The sequence below is a fragment of the Callorhinus ursinus genome, unplaced genomic scaffold (genome assembly GCF_003265705.2).
Source record: "Callorhinus ursinus isolate GAN/ISIS: 27379988/994484 unplaced genomic scaffold, GSC_fseal_2.0 scaffold54, whole genome shotgun sequence".
Taxonomy (NCBI): Eukaryota; Metazoa; Chordata; class Mammalia; order Carnivora; family Otariidae; genus Callorhinus; species Callorhinus ursinus.
Window position 1 is genome coordinate 4,437,375 of NW_027397116.1, and position 23,916 is coordinate 4,461,290.

Sequence of the window (23,916 nt, forward strand, 5' to 3'; positions counted from 1 at the left end):
CACACACACACACAATGGAATATTATGCAGCCATCAAAAGGAATGAGATCTTGCCATTTGCAATGATGTGGATGGAACTGGAGGGTGTTATGCTGAGCGAAATAAATCAGTCAGAGAAAGACATGTATCATATGACCTCACTGATATGAGGAATTCTTAATCTCAGGAAACAAACGGAGGGTTGCTGGAGTGGTGGGGGGTGGGAGGGATGGGGTGGCTGGGTGATAGACATTGGGGAGGGTATGTGCTATGGTGAGCGCTGTGAATTGTGTAAGACTGTTGAATCACAGACCTGTACCTCTGAAACAAATAATACATTACATGTTAAAAAAAAAAAGAAGATAGGAAGGGAAAAATGAAGGGGGGAATTGGAGGGGGAGACGAACTATGAAGACTATAGACTCTGAGAAACAAACTGAGAGGGTTCTAGAGGGGAGGGGGTGGGGGGATGGGTTAGCCTGGTGATGGGTATTAAGGAGGACATGTTCTGCATGGAGCACTGGGTGTTACACGAAAACAATGAATTGTGGAACACTACATCAAAAACTAATGATGTCATGTATGGTGATTAACATAATAAAATAAAATTTAAAAAAATAATAGTGAACGGGGAAGTCAAGCACATCTGAGAAATGCTGCTGTCCCTTCATTAGGTGGCGGGGAACACAGGTGAACTTGGATGGTCCGGCCCCTGTGGCTGCTGGGAGAGCAGTCAGTGATCAGAAGGGATTCTTGGGTCAGTGGGCTCTGTGCAAGGCCCCGAAGTGCGCCCTTTAAACTGGCCTTTCTTACTTAACTCCCAGTTACCTGTCTTTCATTACTTTTGGGAGCTGGTTGTCTGCCCACAATATTCTGTTTTCCTCCTAAAAAAATGCTATATTTTAGGGAGCCCCGAGTAGCAGGTACTTGGCACGCAGGTCTTGTGTGTTTGTGTAAAGAGCAGTGTGGCCCCATAGCCACAGTTCAAATTTGTGTAACTCCCAGCGTGGTGCTTTGTATATATGAAGCACTTAAATATTTTTTTTAAAGATTTTATTTATTTATCTGAGAGAGAGAATGGGAGAGAGAGAGCATGAGGGGGGGGAGGGTCAGAGGGAGAAGCAGACCCCCCGCTGAGTGGGGAGCCCGATGTGGGACTCGATCCCAGGACTCCAGAATCATGACCTGAGCTGAAGGCAGTTGCTTAACCAACTGACCCACCCAGGCGCCTAGCACTTTAATATTTTTAATAAGTAAGTGAAGAAATGACTAGATGCCTAATCTCTGGGAGTGATACATCGCATGTCCAGTTTGGTAGTTTTATTTTTAATCGTAAACTATTTCAAACATACAAAAAGCACAGAAAATTCAGTAATTAACACCATGTATCCATTACCCAGATTAAACAAATGTGAAACTTGCCACTTTGCTTCAGATTTGGATAAAGAAATATAATCTTACAGATAACAGCATTTATAATAAGGGGAAAGGTGGAAAAATTAGTACTCTTTTTTTTTTTTTTAAAGATTTTATTTATTTATATGAGAGAGAGCGAGCACATGAGCGGGGGTGGGGTGGGGGCAGGGGGAGAGGGAGAAGCAGGCTCCCCGCTGAGCAAGGAGCTGGATGTGGGGCTGGATCCCAGGACCCTGGGATCATGACCTGAGCCCAAGGCAGATGTTTAACCGGCTGAGCCCCCCAGGTGCCCCGAAATTAGTACTCTTTAAAAAAAATTCATCGTTTAAGTGTTAAGAACTAAGTTAAAATGCTAAAGAAGGTATAGTGAACATGAAAGATTTCTCACCCTTTTTGCCTTCCAAGAGCGTTAACTGGCTAGAAAATTGGGGTCCCAGAAAAGAGCTTTACCAGTAGTTGGTCATAGAAACTCCAGATTGTGATTCTTTCCTAGACCATTTTTCCTTCTGCGTGCTCAAAAATTGGAACCAGCCCCACTGTGGCCAGTCTGACTACCAATCAAGCTTCCCTTTCTTTCCTAGGAGTGCTCGCCCTATGCAGCTCATCTCTACGATGCTGAGAACCCTCAGACGCCCCTCCGGAATCTTCCTGGCCTCTGCTCTGACTACTGCTCTGCATTCCATTCTAACTGCCACTCTGCCATCTCCCTACTGACCAATGACCGTCGCCTCCAGGGGTCACATGAAAAGGATGGCGCCCATTTCTGCCACCTCCTCAACCTTCCCGACAAGGACTATTGCTTCCCTAATGTCCTGAGGAATGACCATCTCAACCGCAACCTGGGTGTGGTGGCCGAGGACCACCAGGGCTGTCTGCAGCTCTGCCTGACCGAGGTGGCCAATGGGTTGAAGAACCCTGTCTCCATGGTCCACGCTGGGGACGGCACCCATCGCTTCTTTGTGGCCGAGCAGGTGGGGGTGGTATGGGTCTATCTGCCTGATGGGAGTCGCCTGGAACAACCCTTTTTGGACCTCAAGAATATCGTGTTGACTACTCCCTGGGTAGGGGATGAGAGAGGCTTCTTGGGGTTGGCTTTTCATCCCAGATTCCACCGCAACCGCAAGTTCTATATTTATTATTCATGTCTGGGCAAGAAGAAGGTAGAAAAGATCCGGATTAGTGAGATGAAGGTTTCTCGGGCTGATCCCAACAAAGCTGACCCCAGATCAGAAAGGTGAGACATGCTCAACTCTGTACCGTGCTCCAAAATAATGTCAGTCCATCCTCTGAGATGATAAAGGGAAATGTTTCTGGTTTTAGAGCCACTAGCTTATAATACTGACCAAGGAGTCATCGTTGAATAATGAGGACAGACAAGTTAAGACTTTTGAGTCGGTGTTCTTCATGGGGTATAGCCATCACCTTATAGTTACCTAATCAGAGCCATGCTTGGTTGTTTTCATAGAATGCAAGCAATGGCCAGCAGCCACAAGGGTTTGAGAAATGATTATAGATAATATCAATATATTAAATATAGTAGTGCCCTCTGATTATTATGTGGCCATTGGATTCCAGGCCCTTGGCCTCGAACAAGGGAATGATCCTCACAGGAGGCTGTGACACAAGGCCATAGAGCTGTGGATGCATGGTCTGATGAAGGACTTAATTCTGTCACTCCAAGCTCATGGTCTTTCCACTCCACCATTCTGTCTTTTTTCCTTCTTGTTCTTTCTGCCTTGTCTCTCTTTTCCCAAATAGCCAGGTTGGGGGATTGAACAGATCATGGAGAACTAACTGATAGATTTATCCCTGCTGGCTTGCCCAAAGGAAGGGATTAAGAATTCTGGTAGAGCAGAGAGTAAGGTCAAGAAAAGAGTGATTGTTACCCTGGCTGTGTCTATGGCTCATGAAATCATGGTAAGAAAGAAAAATGATTCATGAAGGAGCCATACTGGGAAATAAGGGGTGTCTTAGCACTCCAAGCTTTGTGATTCTTGGGAACTCCGAAGCAGGTCTTGGCTGGCTTGGACCAGTCATGTCTGGGTGTCTGAAGAGGATGCAGTTTTAGCTTATATCAAAGCCTAATGCATGGTTTCTTTTCCTTCCAGAGTCATCTTGGAGATAGAAGAACCAGCCTCAAATCATAATGGTGGACAACTTCTTTTTGGTGTGGATGGCTACATGTACATATTCACTGGGGATGGAGGACAGGCTGGGGATCCCTTCGGCAAGTTTGGAAATGCTCAGAACAAGTAAGCAGGGTGGATCTGGGCCCCTGTCCCTTTAGGGTGAGTCCTTGGTATGTTTTTGCTGAGATGGAGTCTTTGGAGGGTCAAACCCAAATCACTTACTGCAAGATGTAGCCCCCTCTGTTGAGGCAAGTGGGAGGAACATTTGGTTTTCTGTCCTATAAATTTTAGGCACAGTGTATTTTGGTAAGTAATACTGCGGATGCTCAGTGTAACTCTCAGAGTGCTACGGAGACACGAATTCAGTGTTCAATATATATTAGGGGGACATTATTTACCACACCAAGATTTTACCCATTTCAATTCAACTCAGCGATATTTTTGAACACAGTGCTTCAGGCACTGTGCTAGACCCTGGAGACATGTGAGAAGGTTAGTTAATAAGTGATATGTATTGAATGCTTACTGTGTGTCAGGTATTGTTCTGAATACCTTGTGTATCTTTAAGAATGTAATTCTATTTATTTATTTACTTATTTGAGAGAGAGGGAGAGAGACAGAGCACAAGCGGGAGGGGCAGAGGGAGAGAGAAACTCCAGCAGACTTAGTGCTGAGCGTAGAGCTTGATGTGGGGCTCGATCTCACTATCTGAGCTGAAACCAAGAGTTGGACACTTCACTGACTAGGCCACCCAGGTACCCCAAGAATGTAATTCTAACATCGCATGAGGGCAGGAATTTTTATCCATTTGTTAATTGATGTATCCCCAACACCTTGAATAGTGCCTGGCATAGGAGTCACTTCAGAAATACTTATGGAATGGACGACTCCTATGAAGTGTAGGTATTATGATGGTCATTTCACTGATGGGAAGATAGAGGCAGAGAAGTAAAGTAACTTGTCTAAGGCCACACAGCAAGTAAGTGGCAGAACCAAAATTCAAACTTGGAGCAAGCTGGTGCAAGAGCTCAGTGAGGGCTGGGCTGACCTAGATAAAAGTCATATGATCCTTCTGCCCTTTGTACCAGCAAGCACTTGAATGCCATTATCCCTGGTATTAAAATATTGAAGTTATAATAATCAAGAGCGAACGGGCGCTTGGGTGGCTCAGTAGGTTAAGTGGCTGACTCTTGATTTTGGCTCAGGTGGGGAGCCTACTTGTCTCTCTCCCTCTGCCCCTTCCTCCACTCTCTCTCTCTCAAAGAAGTCTTTTTTTTTTTAAAGATTTTATTTATTTATTTGAGAGACAGAGAGTGTGTGAGAGAGATCACGAGCAGGGGGGAAAGGGTAGAGGGAGGAGCAGACTCCCCCTGCTGAGCAAGGAGCCCAGTGTGGGACTCGATCCCAGGACCCTGGGATTATGACCTGAGCCGAAGGCAGACGCTTAACCGACTGAGCCACCCAGGGGCCCATAAGTAAATAAATCTTAAAAAAAAATAGTCAAGAGCTAACATTTGTCAAATGCCTACTGTTGTGAATTGCTTCACCTGCTACACGCAAGGTAACTCACTTAAGCCTTGCAACCACAACCACACATCAAGGTAATGTTTATCTCTCCTGCTTTACAAATGAGGAAACTGAGGCCCAGAGGCCACAGTCACTGGCCGAGCCTCGCTAAAAGCTCTGATCTTTTTCTATGACCACAGTGCTCTATGAGGAAGAAGAAGCCAACTCCTTTTAAAATTCATAGTATTAGTGCCCGCTTCAGCAGCACATATTACTGAAACCAGAACGCTACAGAGATTAGCATGGTCTCTCTGCAAGGGTGTTGCACACATTCATGAAGTGTTTCATATTCAAAAAAAAAATTCATAGAGTTAAACCAAACCTGGGAGAAACCATCTCATCAAAAACATTTTTTTAAAAATTGAAGCTGCAACTGGCTTGTTCAGGGTCTTATGGGCCAGGACCGCATCAAACTTTTGCCTACTAGTTCTCCTTGAGCCAAAACTTGGCAAGTCTTAACATTTTGCATAGATCTATATACCTATCTGTCTATCTATATCATATAGACATGACTTTATGTATATATCTTGTGTACATATGTATATATCTGTAAAAAATCTTGTCTTCCCATGTGATTCTTAGTAGTTGTTTGACATTGACCATCAGTAGGTCCTCCTGGGCAATCTCTGCTCTGGTGCCATTTTATTTTATCTTCTATTTAGTTTTAGTGAGTTTTTATTTTATTTAGTTTTAAAATTTGAATACTTAACACCAAATCTACCCTCTTAAAAAAATTGTAAGTGTAAAAAAAATTTTAAGTGTAAATACAGTATCGTTAATGATAGGGACAAACGTACAGCAGATCTCTAGAACTTACTCATACAACAGGTGTATGAAAAGATGCTCAGTGTCTCTCATCGTCAGGGAAATGCAAATCAAAACCGCAATGAGATATCACCTCCTATCTATTAGGATGGCTCTCTACCTCCCCCCAACCCCCAAAAGAACCAAACACAAAAGACAGCAAGTGTTGCTGAATATGCAGAGAACTTTGTACACTGTTGGTGGGAATGCAAAATAGTGCAGCCGCTCTGGAAAACAGTATGAAGAGGCTGCGAAAACATTAAAAACATATAAAACTAGCCAATGAACTGGCATTCCCATTTCTGGGTACTTATCCTGTGCCTGTTTCCTGGCCCTCTTTCTTTCAGAAGTTCCCTGCTGGGGAAAGTGTTAAGGATCGATGTGAACGGGGCAGGCTCAGACGGCAAGCGGTACCGAGTGCCCCCGGACAATCCGTTTGTGGCTGAGCCAGGGGCCCATCCTGCGGTCTACGCCTATGGGGTCAGAAACATGTGGCGCTGTGCCGTGGACCGAGGGGACCCTGTCACACGCCGGGGCCGAGGCCGGATATTCTGTGGGGACGTGGGACAAAATAGGTTTGAAGAAGTCGACATCATTGTGAAAGGCGGGAACTATGGCTGGAGGGCCAAGGAAGGGTTTGAATGTTATGACAGAAAGCTTTGTCACAATGCCTCCTTGGGTAAGTCCAGAAGTTCTCTGGGTGATTTCTTGAGTGAATTGAGGGGGTTGGAGGTGGAGGTGGGGGATACGACCTGAGAGTGTTCTGCCCTGCAGGTGGCTCCGGGGTCTTCCTCTATGTGCTGTGGGATTGTGTTCTCAGGTTAGCTCTCTGGCCACTGGCACCAGAAACACGCTGGGCAGTGCTTGTTGACCTGATGCATTTGAATCTTGGGTGGATTCAGGGACTGGGGTTGACCGAGGAATCTATACTTTAGATAAATTACCCACATGATTTTTAAAGGCATGCTATTTTGAGAACCACTAGTAGAGGAAAATTGGTGGCTCTATGTTTTTAATTTATTCCCATTTGGCACAGCCCACTGAAATGACATTCCATATGCAGTCGGGTGGTATATTCCATATACAAACCCTAAATGTCAATAATCAAGATGTGCTTTTCTGGGGCGCCTGGGTGGCTCAGACATTAAGCGTCTGCCTTCGGCTCTGGTCATGGTCCCAGGGTCCTGGGATCGAGCCCCTCATTGGGCTCCGTGCTCGGCAGGAAGCCTGCTTCTCCCTCTCCCACTCCCCCTGCTTGTGTTCCCTCTCTCGCTGTGTCTCTCTCTGTCAAATAAATAAATAAAATCTAAAAAAAAAAAGATGTGCTTTTTAGGCATATCTTATCACTGGTGCTTAATCTTTTTGGGTTCTCTAAGTTACAAAGGAGTCTTAGAGACCCTCACAAGTTTTTTAAATCCTTAAACCTGAGTATCTGCCATGTCAGCCTAGGGGATAAACTTAGGTGTGTGGATTCCCAGGTCACTGCCTCACAGGTGGGGGAATTTTTGGCTTCCTTTCTACTTGCAGAGACCAGGCAAATAGGAAGCTCACAAATACTGTAGTTGGTCTGTTGAGAAAAATAAACCTGATTCTTTTGGCTGCTTGCCCTACCAAAGATCAAGAGAGAAAGCGTTCTCCGCTCAGTTAGGCAACTACATTTTAAAGTCCCCATCTTCCTTCTTGAAGCTCTCAATTTTTTTTTTTTTTTACAGAGAGAGAGAAAGTGTGTGTGCATGCATGAGCAGTGTCGAGGGGGGCGGTGTGTGTGGAGGGCAGCAGGAGAGGGAGAAGGAATCCCAAATAGGCTCCGTGCTCAGTGTAGTCTGACAGGGGGCTCGATCTCACAACCCCGAGATCATAACCTGAACCGAAATCAAGAGTCAGATGCTTAACCAACTGAGCCACCCAGGCGCCTGAAGGTCTCAGTTTTTAGCTATGACACTCTTTGTTCCTGGACAGGTGACATTCTGCCAATCTATGCTTATGGCCATGCAGTGGGGAAGTCAGTCACTGGAGGATATGTCTACCGTGGGTGTGAATCCCCAAATCTCAATGGCCTCTACATCTTTGGGGACTTCATGAGTGGGTAAGAAAGGATTGATGTCTCCTTTTTTTTTAATTTCAGCATTTTTATTGAGTTATAAATTACATGTGGTGAGATACAGTCTCTAAGAGCACAGTTGGATAAAGTTTTACAATATATACACTTGTAACTATGTTAAGATGCAGAACATTTCCATCACTCTGGAAGGTTTCTTCTTGCCTATTAGCCTGTCAATACCACCCCTTTCTCTCTCACACTCACACGCCTGCACATCAGCCAGAGGTAACCACTCCCATCACATTGATTTTGCTTCTGGAACTTAATATAAATGGAATCATACATATGTATTCTTTTTTTGTACATATATGGCTTATTTCATTCAATAACATTAGTGAAATTCATCACTGTTGTCACATGTGTCAGTTTTTCTCTTTTACTGCTTTGTAATATTCAAGTGTTTGAATATAACACCAATTATTCATGTATTCTCCTGTTTTGGCTATTTACAGTTTTTTACTACATATTTATTATATATTTGTTATATATATTTAAGTGTGTGTGTGTGTGTGTGTGTAGATTCTGTTGGATTTTCTATGTAGAAGACCATTTTGTCTGTGAATATAGATACATTTACTTTTTCTTGAATTGCAAAGCTTTTATTGTTATTCTCTTGACTTATTGCTTCATCTTAAACGTCAGTACAATGTTGGATAGAAGGCTTCCATTTTCACCAATGAGTATGATGTCAGTTGTAGATATTTGTACATGCCCTCTATCAGGTGAAGAAGTTTTCCTTCCATTCCTGGTTCACTGAGAGTTTGTATTGAGTATGGATGTTATGTTTTGTCAAATGCATCTGTGCATCTAGTGAGAGAAACATGTGGTTTTCTCATTTTTAGTTTTTAATATAGTGAATTATATTGATTTTTTTTTTTATCATTGAAGCAATCTTGCATTTCTGGAATAAACACCACTTGGTCATAATGTATTTTCCCTTTAATATATTGTTGGATTGGATCTGCTAACATGTTGTTGGAAAATTTTGCATCTGTGTTCATGAAAGGGATTTCTTTCTTGGAATATCTTTGCCAGATTTTGGCATCAGGATAATGCAGGCTTTATTTTATTTTTTTAAGATTTTATTTATTTATTTGACAGAGCAAGAGAGCACAAGTAGGGGGAACAGTAGAGGGAGAGGGAGAAGCAGGCTCCCCGCCAAGCAGGGAGCCTGATGCGGGGCTCGATCCTAGGACCCTGGGATCATGACCTGAGTGGAAGGCAGACGCTTAACCATCTGAGCCACCCAGGTGCCCCTAGAATAATGCAGGCTTTAATAGAATGAGTTGGAGAGTATCTCCTTTTCTTCAATTGTCCGAAAGAATTTGTGTAAAATAGGTATTATTTCTTTATAAGTTTCTTCCAGGTGAAACCATCCAGGTTTAAAGTTGTCTTGTAGACAACGTATAGTTGTGTCTTGTCTGGCGATTTCTTCTGTCTTCTTTTTTTGTTAAGGATTTTATTTATTCATTTATTAGAGAGAGAGAGAGAGTGAGAGAGAGAGCAGGGGAAGGAGAAGAGGGAGAGGGACAAGCAGACTCGATGCTGTGTTTAGGCCAACGTGGGGCTCGATCTCAGGACTCTGAGATCATGACCTGAGACCAGTCGAGGCTTAACCAACTGAGCCACTCTGCCACCCCCATTATTTCTTCTGGCTTCTAATTGGTGCATTTAGACCATTAACATTCAAAGTGGTTATGGACACAGTTGGATTAATATCTACCATATTTATTACTGCTTTCTCTTTGTTGCTCTTGTTCTTCGTTCTGTTTTTTTTTTTTAAGATTTTATTTATTTATTTCAGAGAGAGAATGAGAGATAGAAAGCACGAGAGGGAAGAGGGTCAGAGGGAGAAGCAGACTCCCTGCTGAGCAGGGAGCCCGATGTGGGACTCGATCCCGGGACTCCAGGATCATGACCTGAGCCGAAGGCAGTCGCTTAACCAACTGAGCCACCCAGGCGCCCCTCTTTGTTCTGTTTTTGTCTTTGACTCTTTTTCTGCCTTTTGTGGATTTAACTGAGCATTCTATAGAGTTCCATTTTCTCCCCTTTCTTAGCACATCAATCATACTTTTTTTTCTTTTTCAGTGGTTGCCTAGAGTTTGCAGTATACATTTACAACTAATGAGTCCACATTCAAATAACATTATGCCACTTCAGGATAGAAACTGAGGTCACTGAGTTGAGACTGTCACTTTTTCTTTACTTTTTTTTTTTAAAGATTTATTTATTTATTTTAGAGAGAGCAAGTGGGAGTTGGGGGAGGGGCAGCGGAAGAGAATCTTTTAAGCAGACTCCCTGTGGAGTCTGACCTTGATCCCACAACTTAGAAGATCATGACCTGAGCTGAAAGCAAGAATTGGATGCCCAACCAACTGAGCCATCCAGGTGCCTTGAGACTATCATTTTTTCTAATACATATGTTTAGTGCTCTAAATTTCCCCTCAAGTCCTGCTTTAATGTCATCCCATCAGTTTTGATATATTGCATTTTCATTTTCATTCAGTTAAAAATATTTCCTAATTTCCCTTTGACTTATCTTCTCACAAGTTAGTTTGAAGTATGTTAATTTCCAAATATCTGAAGTTTTCCTGAGGTCTTTGTGCTATTGATTTATAATTTAGTTTGATTGTGGTCACAAAGAGACTGTATTTGATTTGGAAGATTACCCTGGATTATCTAGGTGGGTCCTAAATGTATTATTGGAAGAAGGAGGTAAAGGGAAATTTGAAGACAGAAGAGACAGAAGTCAGTGTAACAACAGAAGCAGTGTGATGAGCCCATGAGTCAAGATTTGAGGACAACCATTGGAAGCTGGAAAAGGCAAGCTAATTGATTTTCCTGTAGAGCCTCTGAAGGGAGCACAGCCCTGCCAACACCTTGATTTTGGCCCAGTGGAATCCATTTCAGGATGTTGGCCTCTAAAACTGTAAGAGAATAAGTGTGGGTTGCTTTAAGCCACCAGGTTGTGGTGATGTATAACAGTGGTGGTAAGAAACAAATATAGTTACCATTTTCAATACTCATGAATTTGTACATATTTCCTTCTGGGGATGTCATTTTTTTTTTTTAAGATTTTATTTATTTATTTGAGAGAGAGAGAATAAGAGACAGAGAGCACAAGAGGGAAGAGGGTCAGAGGGGGAAGCAGACTCCCTGCTGAGCAAGGAGCCCGATATGGGACTCGATCCTGGGACTCCGGGATCATGACCTGAGCCGAAGGCAGTCGCTTAACCAACTGAGCCACCCAGGCGCCCTGGGGATGTCATTTTTTTAATGCTTGAAGAAGTTCCTTTAACAGTTTTTGAAAAATGGGTCCATTGGTGATGAATTCTTTCTGCTTTTGCTGTCTTTTTTCCCCCTTCCTTTGTGAAAAATATTTTTGCTAAATATAGAAGTCTATGTTGACATATTCTTTCTTTAATTCTTTAAAATGTCCATTATCTTCTGCTTGGCCTTAATTCCAATGAGAAATCTGTCATCCTTATATTTGTTCCTCCATATTTAACATGTCATGTTTTCTCTGGCAGCTTTTGAGATTTTATCATTGGTTTTGTACAATTTCATTATGATATATATTGGTGTAGTTTTATTCATATTTCTTGTGCTTGGATTTGGTTGCATTAGTTGGATTTGTGAGTTTATAGCTTACATCAAATCTGGAAAAATTTTGGCTGTAATTTTTTTCAAATAGTTTTTGTTTCCCCACCTTCTTTTTTCTTCTCGTTTGGATACTTGAATTATGTGTGTATTAGGCTGCTTAAAGTTTCCTGCAGCTCACTGATGATTTATTCGTGTTTAAGTTTTATTTCTCTGTGTTTTAAATTTTGGGTAGTTCCTATTGCTATGTCTTCAATTCATGAATCTTTTCTTCTGCAATGTCTAATGTGCCATTCATTCCATCCAGTGTTTGTTTCTAAATCTCAAGCACTGTATTTTTCATCTCTAGAAACCTTATTGGGGTCTTTTGTGTCTTTCCCATGTGTCTACTTAGCTTTTTGAACATATGGAATCAGAGTAAAAAGTCACTGTTTTAATGTTCTTTGCTGAAGTGAACATCCTTCATTTCTTTGTCAGTTTTGATTGATTTTTCTCTTTATTATTGTTTCTCTCTATATTCGTTTGTATTTTCCTTCTTCTTTACTGCCTTGTAATTTTTTACTGGATGCCAGACATTGTAAATTTAACACTGTGGGTGCTGAATATTGTTGTATCTCTCTAAATAAGTTACTTGGAAATAGTTTGATTCTTTCAGGTCTTGCTGTTAATATTTGTCATGTAGGACCAATGTGGTGCTTATTCTAGACTATCGATTCCTCAGTATTGAGGTAGGACTTTGCTAGAAACTCTTCCTAATGCTCTGTGAATTATACTTACACTCCGCCTTACCCTGAGTAAGGGCCAAGTACTTTTCTTTCTAATTCTTTCCTCTGATTTAGGAAGTTTTCCTCACATGTATGTGCTGTTAATGGATATTCAAAGAAGACACGTTGCTGATCTCTGGGGCCTATTCTCTGCACCCCCTCTTCTCTCCAGTATCTGTCCTGTAGACTGTTCTGCATAGGTCTTCCTGACTCTCATCTCTGTCTTTTCACCTTAAAGAGTCTGCTGGCTCTGCCTGTGTTTTCCTTCCTCGTGCTGGAGGCTTTCTCGAGGCAGTAAGCTGGGACAATTTTAGGGCTTACCTTGTTTGTTTCCCATCTCTTAAGGAATGTAGTCCTTCATTGTCTGATTTCCAGTGTCTTTTAAAAATTATCATTCTATTTTGTCTAGGTTTTTGACTGTTTAAGGTATGTGGGTAAATCTGGCTCCCATTACCCCATTTTTGTTAAAAAGGGTAGTAATATTTTCATACTGCAATTCTTGGTTTCAGAGACAGGGTAGAGCTAGTAATTGGTCAGTTCCTTTATCATCACTCATTAGATCTTTGGGATTTAATTGTTCTTTGTTTTTCCCACAATTCCCACCCACAGTTCCATCTCCTTACATATCACTGGTTGATATTCAGTGATTCTTAGTCAAAACACATGCACCAAAATCACTGGGATTGAGCATCTCTGTTTCTATAAAATGTTTCACGTGAAAAAAAAGATTTCATATGACATACTAGTTGACCCATCTTCCTTTTCTTTTTGTTTTAAAAACCTGGTTTTAGGTCAGATAGATGACAAAGGGTTATGAAGCATCGACCTGCTACTACATAGACATAATTATAACAAAAATAGCTACCCGTTTTTGAGCCCTTACTATATGTGCCAGGCACACCGGGGAGCTATTCATGTATATTATCTTACTTAACCTTTGCAACTTTTGTCCATGGTAAATTCATTTGACAGATGAGGGAACTGAGGTGTAGCCAGTTGAGCACTGAGCCAAAGGTCACAAACTAATAGAAACTAGAATAGTCTTCTGTAGTGGTGCAACCTTCATAGTGCACCAGACTCCTCCTATAATAGAAGATGAGCTTCTCCATCCAGGGCCAGCAGGTGACTGAGGTATCTCTGAAGCAGCTTTTTGATTCCTGGGAGAGGCTAGGTGCTGATCTCCTAAGGGAGGATGAAAAATGTCCTGCAGGGTGAAAATATGGATTCCTGTAATAAAGGTTTTATTTTTTATCTAGTCGACTTATGGCTTTGCAGGAAGATAGAAAAACCAAGAAATGGAAGAAACAGGACATTTGCCTGGGCAACACTGCGTTCTGTGCCTTCCCAGGGCTGATCAGCACCTACAGCAAATTTATCATCTCTTTTGCTGAAGATGAAGCAGGTGACAAATATACAGGGTTATTCTGTTTCTGCTTATTGGAACTTAAATCATCGCAGGCATCATGAACTAAACATTTGTTATAATCATTATTACTACTGTTATTATTATTATTATTTAAAGAGAAACTACACTTCTGTTTTCGCTACCATTTAGTCAACTTTTCTTTTTTTTTTTAGAGAGAGAGAGGGAAAATGTGCAGTGGGGGAGGGGTAGAGGGAGAGGGGAGAGAGAGAGACAATCTTAAGCAGGCTCCGCACTCAGCATGGAGTTCAACTCGGGGTCCAGTCCCATGACCCTGAGATCATGACCTGAGCTAAAATCAAGAGTCGGACGCCTAACTGACTAAGCCACCCAGGCGCCCCATAGTCAACTTTTATAATGTACTGGATACTGTTCTAAGCGCTTTACATTTTTTTATGTTATTTAATAATTACAACACCCGCATGATGTAATAATTATGCTTATATTGCCAGTGAGGCAACAGATCGAATATGCCAACCTACCTCTTCTTGGTTGAGGCCCACACCTCACTGTGTGGGGCAAATCAGGGTTTACACTTTGGTCTTTCGGTCTTTTGACCACGAAGGAAATTTCATGTCCTCCTCCCTGATTTGATTCTAATCTGCAATCACAGGGAGGTGGACAGGGCCAGTAGTGGGGCAGACGTGGTGGGTGGATGCTGGTGTTTATCCTCTTGGTGCTGCCTGGGAGGGAGAACCCCTGGTGATCAGCCCCTGACTTGCCTGTTCTCCTTCCTGACCCTACGAGGAGTCTGTGAGGTAAGTGCTGTGAGTGATCCAGGGAGAATTTCCTTCCTGACAGATCTTAGTAAAAGGGTAGACAGCTCGGTAGGAGGCTATTCGCTAGACAGATGAGGTATTTATTAAGGGCATCAGCAAAGCAAAGCATGTGTGCACGTAGAGAGACGGAGACTCCACTCTACTAAATTGCCTCAAATTCTTTTTTTTAAATATTTTATTTATTTATTCATGAGAGAGAGAGAGAGAGAGAGAGAGAGAGAGGCAGAGGGAGAAGCAGGCTTCCAAGGAGCAGAGAGCCCGATGCGGGAGTCGATCCCAGGACCCTGGGATCACGACCTGAGCCGAAGGCAGACGCTCAACCATCTGAGCCACCCAGGCACCCCTAAATTGCCTCAAATTCTGTAATCAGAAAATGGAGTTTTAATTTCAGCTTTACGTAAGTTATGTTACATTTTGAAAGATAGAATTTTACTTTGTGAGGAGGACAGGGCCTGTGATCTCTTTGGTATTTGGCACTGCATCTAGCCATGCTTGGAGTCTCAGAAGGGAATAAAATGGACTCTCAGGGCCCTTCCAGACCTGGGCTTCTCTGTGAGTGTGAACCAGAGCCTTGAAAGTTTCCTTAAACTGGGTTTCTTTCCGCTGTGAGTCATGGGGTGGCCATGCCAGACCTTCACTTGAGCAAGTCGTACAGAAATCGAGTCAGCTCCTGGACCTTTTCCTAGCTTATAGTTTGAGATGAATATTTTAGAGGCTCAGAGGCTGTTTTAGAGAATTCAAGCATTCTTAATAGAGAAAGTCTAAGTGTGTTCCAAATTGGAAGGCCAAATGTATAAAAAAGGAGAGAAACCACAGGCTGGCAGGATGATGCTCCATGGAAGGAGGATGGTGTGGAAGCCACAGGCCTGGTGAGGTCTCTGCCCTGGCGGAGCCCCTCTAGGCTGGTGCCCCAGGGAGGCTGGAGTCCTCAGGGCTGGAGCTCGCTCTCCCCGAAGGCTGGAGCCCCGGAGGCGGGTCTGCCCTGGGATCCTGGGCTGCTCTGTCTTCTGCAGCTTGCTCCTCAGAAGGCCTCCGAAACCCTGACTTGGGTGGTTTGGTTTGCCGTGCCTGTGAGGCTACTCGGAGGAGAAAACAGGCAGCTTTTAAATACCAGTCAGTACATCTGGCCAACAAAAACTAAGTGTCCTTGGCTAAATTTTATCGAGTGGACTTGCCAGGGTGTTCCCAAGCCAAACTTTGCCCCAAATCGCCCTAAGGCCAGGAAAGCTGTTTCAAGGCAAGTTATTTTCTTCCTTCCTTCCTTCTTTCTTTTTTAAAGATTTTGTTTATTTATTTGGGAGAGAGAGACAGCGACAGAGAGCACAAGCAGGGGGAGTGGGAGAGAGTGGGAGAGGGAGAAGCTCCATCCCAGGACCCCAGGATCATGACCTGAGCTGAAGCAGAAGCTCAACTGACTGAGCCACCCGGGCGTCCCAAGGCAAGTTATTTTCTTCCCGAGTTGTTTGCTCTTGTGTGTTTGCACGGAGTGATTCGGATTTTCTGCTCACATCTTAGCCTTTCCCACTTATGGACATATTTTTAAATCTGAGTATTTCATTATTTTATTATCAGTCATCAGCTGTAGACATATCATTTTTGGTTGAACCTCCAGTACTGCTGTGGTATACTTCCAGGGTTTTCTAGCTGAGAGCTGGCATAAATAAGTGACTTTGGGGGGAGGGGCGGGCGTGGGGCTACCATTGCTGGGTGGGTCCTGATGGGTTGGATTTCTGAATCAGGCACATTCTCTAGAGGGCTGGTTAAAGTACTAATGTTTGCACAAAATTTACATCGCATGCATTTTGTTTTACATGGCATATTACAGTTTTTTGGGTAGTCTTTTTTGGTCCTAAAATATATTTTTAAAATTGTCAGTTGGGCATGACAGATGAAATTTGCTTCTAGCATCGTTTTCCCCTAAAAATACAGTGGGAAGTCTATGGCATATTTAAGATGTATAATATACATAAACTGGTGTTGTGTAGGGACTATGCCACATGTGGGGTTTTCAATTAGAGCGGGAATTATTTTCATGGTCTAGAGGGGCTCCTGCATGATGGCACCCCGTGTACGTGCAGAAACTTGGTGGACCCCTTGTTTTATCTAACGGACAGTGCCTGGGCTTTCCAGTCAGAGGAGGCAGACTGGCTCTAGGGTGGGGTGCGTCCTAATGTCTCAGACCCTTTACAGGGCAAGATGACAATACAGTTTGTGAGTACACAAAATCCAGAGTTTATTAGGCGGCTGTGCGTCGGGGCTCCATGAAGACCGGAGGCCTCACATTCGGCACGAGACAAACATTGGTTACTGTCCTCCATGAATTCAAGGAAGAAGGTTGTGGAAATAACTCAGAGCTGTCTGAAGTTCTAGGCTTTTTTAGATTAGCAATTTAGTAGACATTTACTTCCATGAGGTTGAGAGAGAGCATACAACAAGCGAGCTCAGTTCAGTGCAGTGGCACAAATGTTAGAAGGTGTAAAGAGATAAGAAGGTAAGAGTAATGGCTGATCATCACTTTCTAATTTTTTTAAACATTTATTTAGGGGCACCTGGGTGGCTCAGTTGGTCATGATCCCAGGGTCCTGGGATTGAGCCCCACGTTGGGCTCCCTGCTCAGCGGGGAGCCTGCTTCTCCTCCCTCTCTGTTGGTCTCTCCCCCTGCTTGTGCTCTCCTGCTCTCTCTCTGTCAAATAAATAAATAAAATCTTAAAATGAAACAAAACATTTATTTATTTGAGAGATGTGGGGGAGGAGCAGAGGGAGAGGGAGGGAGAGAATCCTTAATTAGACTCGCCGCTGAGTGTGGAACCCGACGCGGGGCTCGATCTCAGGACCCCGAGATCATGACCTGAGCCGAAACCAAGAGTTGGACACTTAACTGACTGAGCCACCCAGGTGCCCCATCACTTTCTAATTTAATCCCTAATAATCGTGTGAGGTATTATGAGTCCCATTTGACAGATGATTAATAAATAACGTTAGGGTTACACAGGTTGAGAGGTTGCCCGAGACAACACAGCTTGCAACTGGTGTTGTCAGGATTCCAGGTCAGCTGATCCAGGTCCGAAGTTGGGCTTGTCAACCCTTCCTATCCTGTCTCTCACAGGTAACCGTGAGAAGAGGTGGAATGAGGTAGTGACCGTGAGCAGAGAGCATTCAAACGGGGAAGTGGGAGGAGGTGGAGGGGACCGCGGGTAGAGGTGGTTTCTGGGAGGTGTGGAGAAGGCCAGGAGGAGAGCCTGAAGAGTGGGAGGGCCAGGGAAAGCAAGGGACCCAAGGACCAAGGAAGGAAAGTGCAAATGGAAGGAGAAGTGAGGCGGGGGCAGCGGGGATTGGTGCCAGTGGACTCAAGAAGGGGCAACAGAAAGTGACGGATAGGGCGTTGTTAAACGTCTGCCTTCAGCTCAGGTCACGATCCCAGCGTCCTGGGATCCAGCCCCACGTCGGGTTCCCCGCTCAGCGGGGGAGTCTGCTTCTCCCTCTCCCTCTGCTTCTCCCCGCCGCTCGAGTGCGAGCACGCGCTCGCTCTCTCTCTCTCTCTCTCGCTCTCAAATAATTAAATAAAATCTTAAAAAAAAAAAGTGATGGAGAAATTGTCCTTAACCGGTAGATGGCTATTTCAGGGTTTCTCAGAGAATTCTTATTAGTAGTAAAGAGGTGGGGAAGGACATGGTAAATCGTTAAGGTGAAGTTTCTGAGAGCAGAGAGATGAAGCTGGTTTGGTTCATTGAATGTAAATAGAAATGCACGTCTGTTGGGGTGCACTCTGAGCTATTCTTTGGGGGTCAGGGAAGGGCTTTCTTCTTAATGAGCTCACAGTCCAGTGAAGGCCAAGCTGTCAGCCAGGGTTCCAGGGTTCCTTTCCTGGGGTTCCCTTCCTGGGGCTCACTGCATTTCAGGGTTCTAACCCCATGTCGAGGGTTTTCTGTGCATCCAGCTCGGTCTCAGCCGTGCTATTGATCACCTGTCCCTGTTTCCTCAGGGGAGCTCTATTTCCTGGCCACCACCTACCCCAGCGCCTATGCACCACGTGGATCAATTTACAAATTTGTTGACCCATCAAGGTGAGTTTTGGTCTCATTTTCTTCTTAGGTGCATCCATATCAGCCCTTATCTCCATGGCAGATCATAAAAACAGCCCTGGCTCCCCAGAAATTACCAGAAATTATCAATGAAACAAATCTTTGCTTTAGATAAAAAGCAGATGGGGCAAATAAATGTAGGGCAATGTGTCTAGGAATTACGAAATATTTGGGAACTGGTCTCTCTTTGGTGGGAAATGAGGCTCTTGAGCCTTTCTTGGATGACTAGTCTAGACTTGTGGCTCCTGTTTTATTTTTTTATGCTTCTGGAAACTTCTGCCTGGGATCATCTGACAATGGGTATATAGTCTGACCACCTGAGTAAGTACTGTTGCCATCTCCCCTGGGTTTGGTTGAGGTCTCAAGGTCCTAGGCAAATATCTTATTTATTTATTTATATTATTATGATGATGATGATGATTTTTTCCTGCAGGAGCTACCTTTGAAGGGCTCCTACTGGCCAAATCTGGGACAATTTATTTATTTTTTAATTTTTAAAACATTTTTAATTTAAATTCAATTAATTAACACATAATATATTATAAATTTCGGAGGTAGAGTTCAGTGATTCCGCAGTCTTACATAACACCCAGTGCTTATTCCATCACGTGCCCTCCTTAATGCCCATCACTCAGTTACCCCATCCCCCCACCCACTTCACCTCTAGTATCCCTCGGCTTGTTTCCCAGAGTTAAGAGTCTCTTAAGGTTTGTCTTCCTCTCTGATTTCGTCCTGTTTTATTTTCCCCTCTCTTCCCCAATGCTCCTGTTTTGTTTCTTAGATTCCACATATGAGTGAAATCATATGATAATTGTCTTTCTCTGATTGACTTATTTCGCTTAGCATAATACCCTCTAGTTCCATCCACGTCGTTGCAAATGGCAAGATCTCATTTTTTTTTTTTTGATGTCTGAGTAATATTCCTGTATATATACACACCACATCTTCTTTATCCATTCATCTGTCGATGGACATCTGGGCTCTACCCATAGTTCGGCTATTGTGGACATTGCTGCTATAAACATCGGGGTGCAGGTGCCCTTTCGGATCCCTACATTTGTATCTTTGGGGTAAATACCCAGTAGTGCAATTGCTGGATCATATGGTAACGTCTTGGGGATCCTCCATACTGTTTTCCCCAGAGTGCCTGCATTGCATTCCCACCAACAGTGTAGGAGGGTCTAGGTAATATCTTAAACCGATTTCTTTTTTTTAAAAAAATATATATATTTTTTAATTTTAGTTATTTGAGAGAGAGAGAGTGAGAGAGAGCTCAAGATGAGGGAAGGTCAGAGGCAGACTCCCCACCGAGCAGGGAGCCCGATGCGGGACTCGATCCCAGGACTCCAGGATCACGACCCAAGCGGAAGGCAGTTGCCTAACCAGCTGAGCCACCCAGGTGCCCCTTAAACTGATTTCTTAGTGTCTCCACCTGACCCTTTCTGGAATTCAGTGGCAATATTTATTCACTGGGTGGATTCTGTACTGTTTACTTCTGCTCTTTTGCTGACCTCTTTCAGAGGCTAACCAACTGCCCAAAGGACACAGGACAGCTCCCATCTGAGGGTGTCAAGCGTGTGGTTTGTACCGTCCTGGGAGGTGACGCAACGTATCTAGCCTGAGGGCCTGGGGCAGTGCATGGATTTATCATAGGATTCTGCCCCAAAGCAAGCTAGTCTGCCCCACAAATGAGTTTGAAGACAGACCCGCAGAGGAAAACTTCTCTGCGAGGCTACATTGCTCCTATGCGGGGTGGTGCTCAGACGACATTCGGCAGCTGTGTGTAGATTGGGGCTCAGGAGCCAGGCCCTGCGCGGCTCCGTTTGGCAGCAGGCTCTCGGTTTCTGTGTTCTCGGGAGTTCCTGGAAGAAGCTCAGTCCCTGGGGCTGTGCCTGGAGTGCTTTCCGAATGGCACCTGCAGGATTGCTAAGGGCCGAATTAGGTGGTGGGCTGCTTCACTGCCGGGTCTGCATATTTCCCATGCTTGGGGGGAGCAAACCCAGCACCCAGTTCGAGTGCCTCACGTGGCAGATAATGGCTGGGTTGGAGTTCTGCTCTTTCCACTCAGAGGTTTCCTGTGTGAATCACTTTGTCTTTCCTTTGACAGTGTCCTCGTTTGGCTAGGGGATAATCACGCTCCCCACTATCATAACAAACTGTAAACCCTGTCCACACGGAATACATCCCTCTTGGCTCACCTGTCTCTCAGGTTGACATTCACTGAGTTGTTGCTGTGGGCCAGGCACTGTGCTGGGTGCTGAGCAGGTGGGCTCTCATTTAGTGCTGACGGAATCCCAGGGAGACAGGCTCACACCTGTCACTCTACAAGGAAGCTAGCTGAGCTTGGCCAAGTGAACGTCCTTGCCCAAGGGACAGCTAGCAAGACGGGGCCCCGGGTAGGGACACCGAGGATCAGAGTCATTTTAGCATCTCTCATTCACTTCGGCCGTCGCCATGTGGAGTTGGACAGACTTTCAAAGCTTCTCCAGCAGTGGATCCAGATTCTGCTCTGCTTACTTAGTCAGCCTGTCTTGCACCTATGACAACTTTCTGAGCAGCAAATGATTTATTTCCGTGTGACTTTTTTCTTTTTTTTTTTTCCTTCCTTCCATCTTTTCTTCTTGCCCTTCCTTGAGAGTTATAGACCCTGGAGCCTGGGTTTGAAACTTGACTTTGCTACTGACTAGCTGTGTGACCTTGCATCTGTGTCTTAATCTTTGTGTGCCTCAGTTTCCCCTCTGTAAAATGGGGATCGTGGGGTTATGATGAGGTTTCAGTGAGTTATATTTATGAAGCATTTGTGCAGAGCCTAAGCACAAGGTGTCTGTTAAATAAAGAAAATTACTTTTTTTTCCACCTGGAATGAGGGCGATAGGAAGGAGAGACAGAGCTGGAGCAAGGAAGACGGAGAAGGAGGCAGTGGGGACTGGCTGGAAAGTTCCACGTCTGCTCTGAAAAACGAGGCCTCCTTGTCTCCAGGGTCCCTTTTATTTCAGAAGATGCACCCAGGAGACAACAGTTACGGAATTCTTATTCTAATAGGCAGAGAGGCTGGCAATCCTTCAGGGGCTGTGCCATGAGTTCTTGACGGGATTCTCTTGGAATCACCTCCATCATCGTCATCATCATCATCATCATCATCATCTTCATCTTCATCTGTGGGGCAGTTGTTATGTGTTGGGCGCTGTTCCAAGTGTCGTTTTTTAAATCTCCTTAAAAAATGATTTTAAAAGTGACTTATCAGTCGCTTATGGTATGCGAAGTACACAGCCCTTATTTTTATTTTAATTTTTTTTAAAGATTCATTTATTTGAGAGAGAGAGAGTGCGCATGCTTGTGTGTGTGGGGAGGGGCAGAGGGAGAGGGAGCGAGAGAATCCTGGAGCAGACTCCCCGCTGAGCAGTGAGCCTGATGTGGGGCTTGATCCTAGGACCCTGAGATCATGACCTGAGCTGAAATCAAGAGTTGGCCACTCAACCGACTGAGCCAGCCAGGCGCCCCTCACAGCTCCTATTTATTCCTGCAAGCATGGGTACAATTACTTTTTCTATTTTATCGATGTGGAAATTGATGCTTAGCAAGGTTTACTTGCCCGTGGTCCCCAGAGTTTGAACCCAATTCTGTCATCACGCCCGTGCCCCTGACCCCCTCACTACAGTCTGTCCCAAGAGCCTGTAGTGTCTCTGTTCTTTCTCCTCCTATTTCCTACTCCCATCTCTCTCATCCCCATGGATAAAGGAGAGCTGAATCCAATTCTTGCAAATGGGTGACCTTGACTTCCTGGTCCCATCCTCAGAATCTTGCGTCCTCACTTTTTCTCTCTATTTTTAGGCGAGCACCCCCCGGCAAGTGCAAGTACAAGCCAGTGTCGGTGAAAACCAAGAGCAAGCGGGTCCAGTTCAGGCCGCTCGCCCGTGAGTCTGTCTCTGTCTCGGGTTCAGGCTCAGGCCCTGGCATCGAGGCGCTGGCACGGTGCCCTCTGCAGACATGCTCCAGTCCTCCCATGGTGGGAGCTCTGTTTCTTGCCGAAGTCTTATGCTCTGGATGAGGACTGTAACTGTGGCTCGGTCTGTACATCTCCGTATACCGGAGTGTGCACACGTGCTTCTGCAGAGACCCGTTGTCCTCTGCCCATCCATCAGTTCTTCACTGAGCACTGTTCATTTAGCCCTGAGTTTGCAGGGGTCACTGTGCTAATCCCTGGGGCTATAGGAGTGAACCTGACCTGTAGGAGCTCAGAGTCAGATGTAGTGCAGGCAAATGAAGAAAGAAATATAGCACCGAGGCTCTGGTAGAGAAGCATGCCCAGGGGACCGAGGGGCCTCTAGAGTGAGCAGAGGCAGGGTGGGGATTCAGGAAGGGCTGATAGAGGAGGGAAACTAACTGTTCCAGAGCCATGGATCACTGGAGTGACCCTCTTAAAAAAGTAATTTTATTTAGATCAAGGCCAGTCACGAGGCTTGAGCTTATAACCCCAAGATCAAGAGTCCCATACCCTACCCCTGAGCCAGACAGGCGCCCCTGAAAAGAATTTATATTAACCCTCCTGTAGTCGTAGGTATCCTGGGTGGTGTTTCCCTTAGGGTTACTTTCCAGGATTTCTGTTTCTCACTAAATAAATATTTGTTTCCTAGAGACAGTCTTGGACTTGCTAAAGGAGCAGTCGGAGAAAGCGGCTAGAAAATTATCCAGTGCAACTTTAGCCTCCAGCCCTGACCGGGCCTCATCTCAGAAAGGCCCCTCCAAGAAGCCAGCTTTTCCCACAAGCAGCAGGAAGGCATTTCGAAGGCCTGGTATGAAGAAGAGAGCCAGAGTGTTGTCCCCAGGCCCCCAGGGCAAGAGGAAGCAGAGCCCAAAACCCCCCAGGGGCAGGGTCCGGCAGTCAGCACCCCCGAGGTGAGCTGGCCGAAGTCTCCCTCGGCCTCTTCTGTCAAGGTGGCTGACCAGGGGACGTGCCAGGGGAGAACCACCTCGCCGCCGGAAAGCTGCTCGTGCCGCTGCCGAACGTGGGCTCCAGCTGTATGGGAGCCGGAGCTGGAGGTGGGGGCAGGCAGAGGCAACCTGACTTAGGGCCAGCGCGGTCGTCCTCTCTGCAGGAATCTTGCTCTCTGAATGGACCGATGCTCCTTCTCTGCTTCCGTGGAGACACCAGAGCCCACGTGGCCGGGGCGCCTGGCTAACCTTGTGCAGTGGTAAGCCTTGGAAACCCACTGTGCATCTCTCTTGTTTCATAAATGCCTACAACCTAAAGTAATAAATCAGTACTTGCTCAA

General features: G+C 44.8%; 1 protein-coding gene across 1 annotated transcript; it reads left to right on the forward strand.

The window, feature by feature from the left end:
• Positions 1 to 679: 679 nt before the first annotated feature.
• HHIPL2 (HHIP like 2) lies at positions 680 to 23,916 on the forward strand. Its single transcript, XM_073884079.1, has 9 exons — positions 680 to 736; positions 1,977 to 2,629; positions 3,504 to 3,647; positions 6,242 to 6,573; positions 7,854 to 7,980; positions 13,616 to 13,761; positions 18,544 to 18,625; positions 22,475 to 22,557; positions 23,278 to 23,916. Exons 1-9 carry the CDS (start codon positions 680 to 682, stop codon positions 23,541 to 23,543), a joined length of 1,890 nt encoding a protein of 629 aa, XP_073740180.1. The 3' UTR covers positions 23,544 to 23,916.

Coding starts and splice junctions, on each gene's coding strand:
- HHIPL2 (XM_073884079.1), top strand. CDS start 680: ATGGTCCGGCCCCTGTGGCTGCTGGGAGAGCAGTCAGTGATCAGAAGG. Junction 2,630..3,503: donor GCTGACCCCAGATCAGAAAG/GTGAGACATGCT, acceptor TTTTCCTTCCAG/AGTCATCTTGGAGATAGAAG. Junction 7,981..13,615: donor TTTGGGGACTTCATGAGTGG/GTAAGAAAGGAT, acceptor TTTTTTATCTAG/TCGACTTATGGCTTTGCAGG.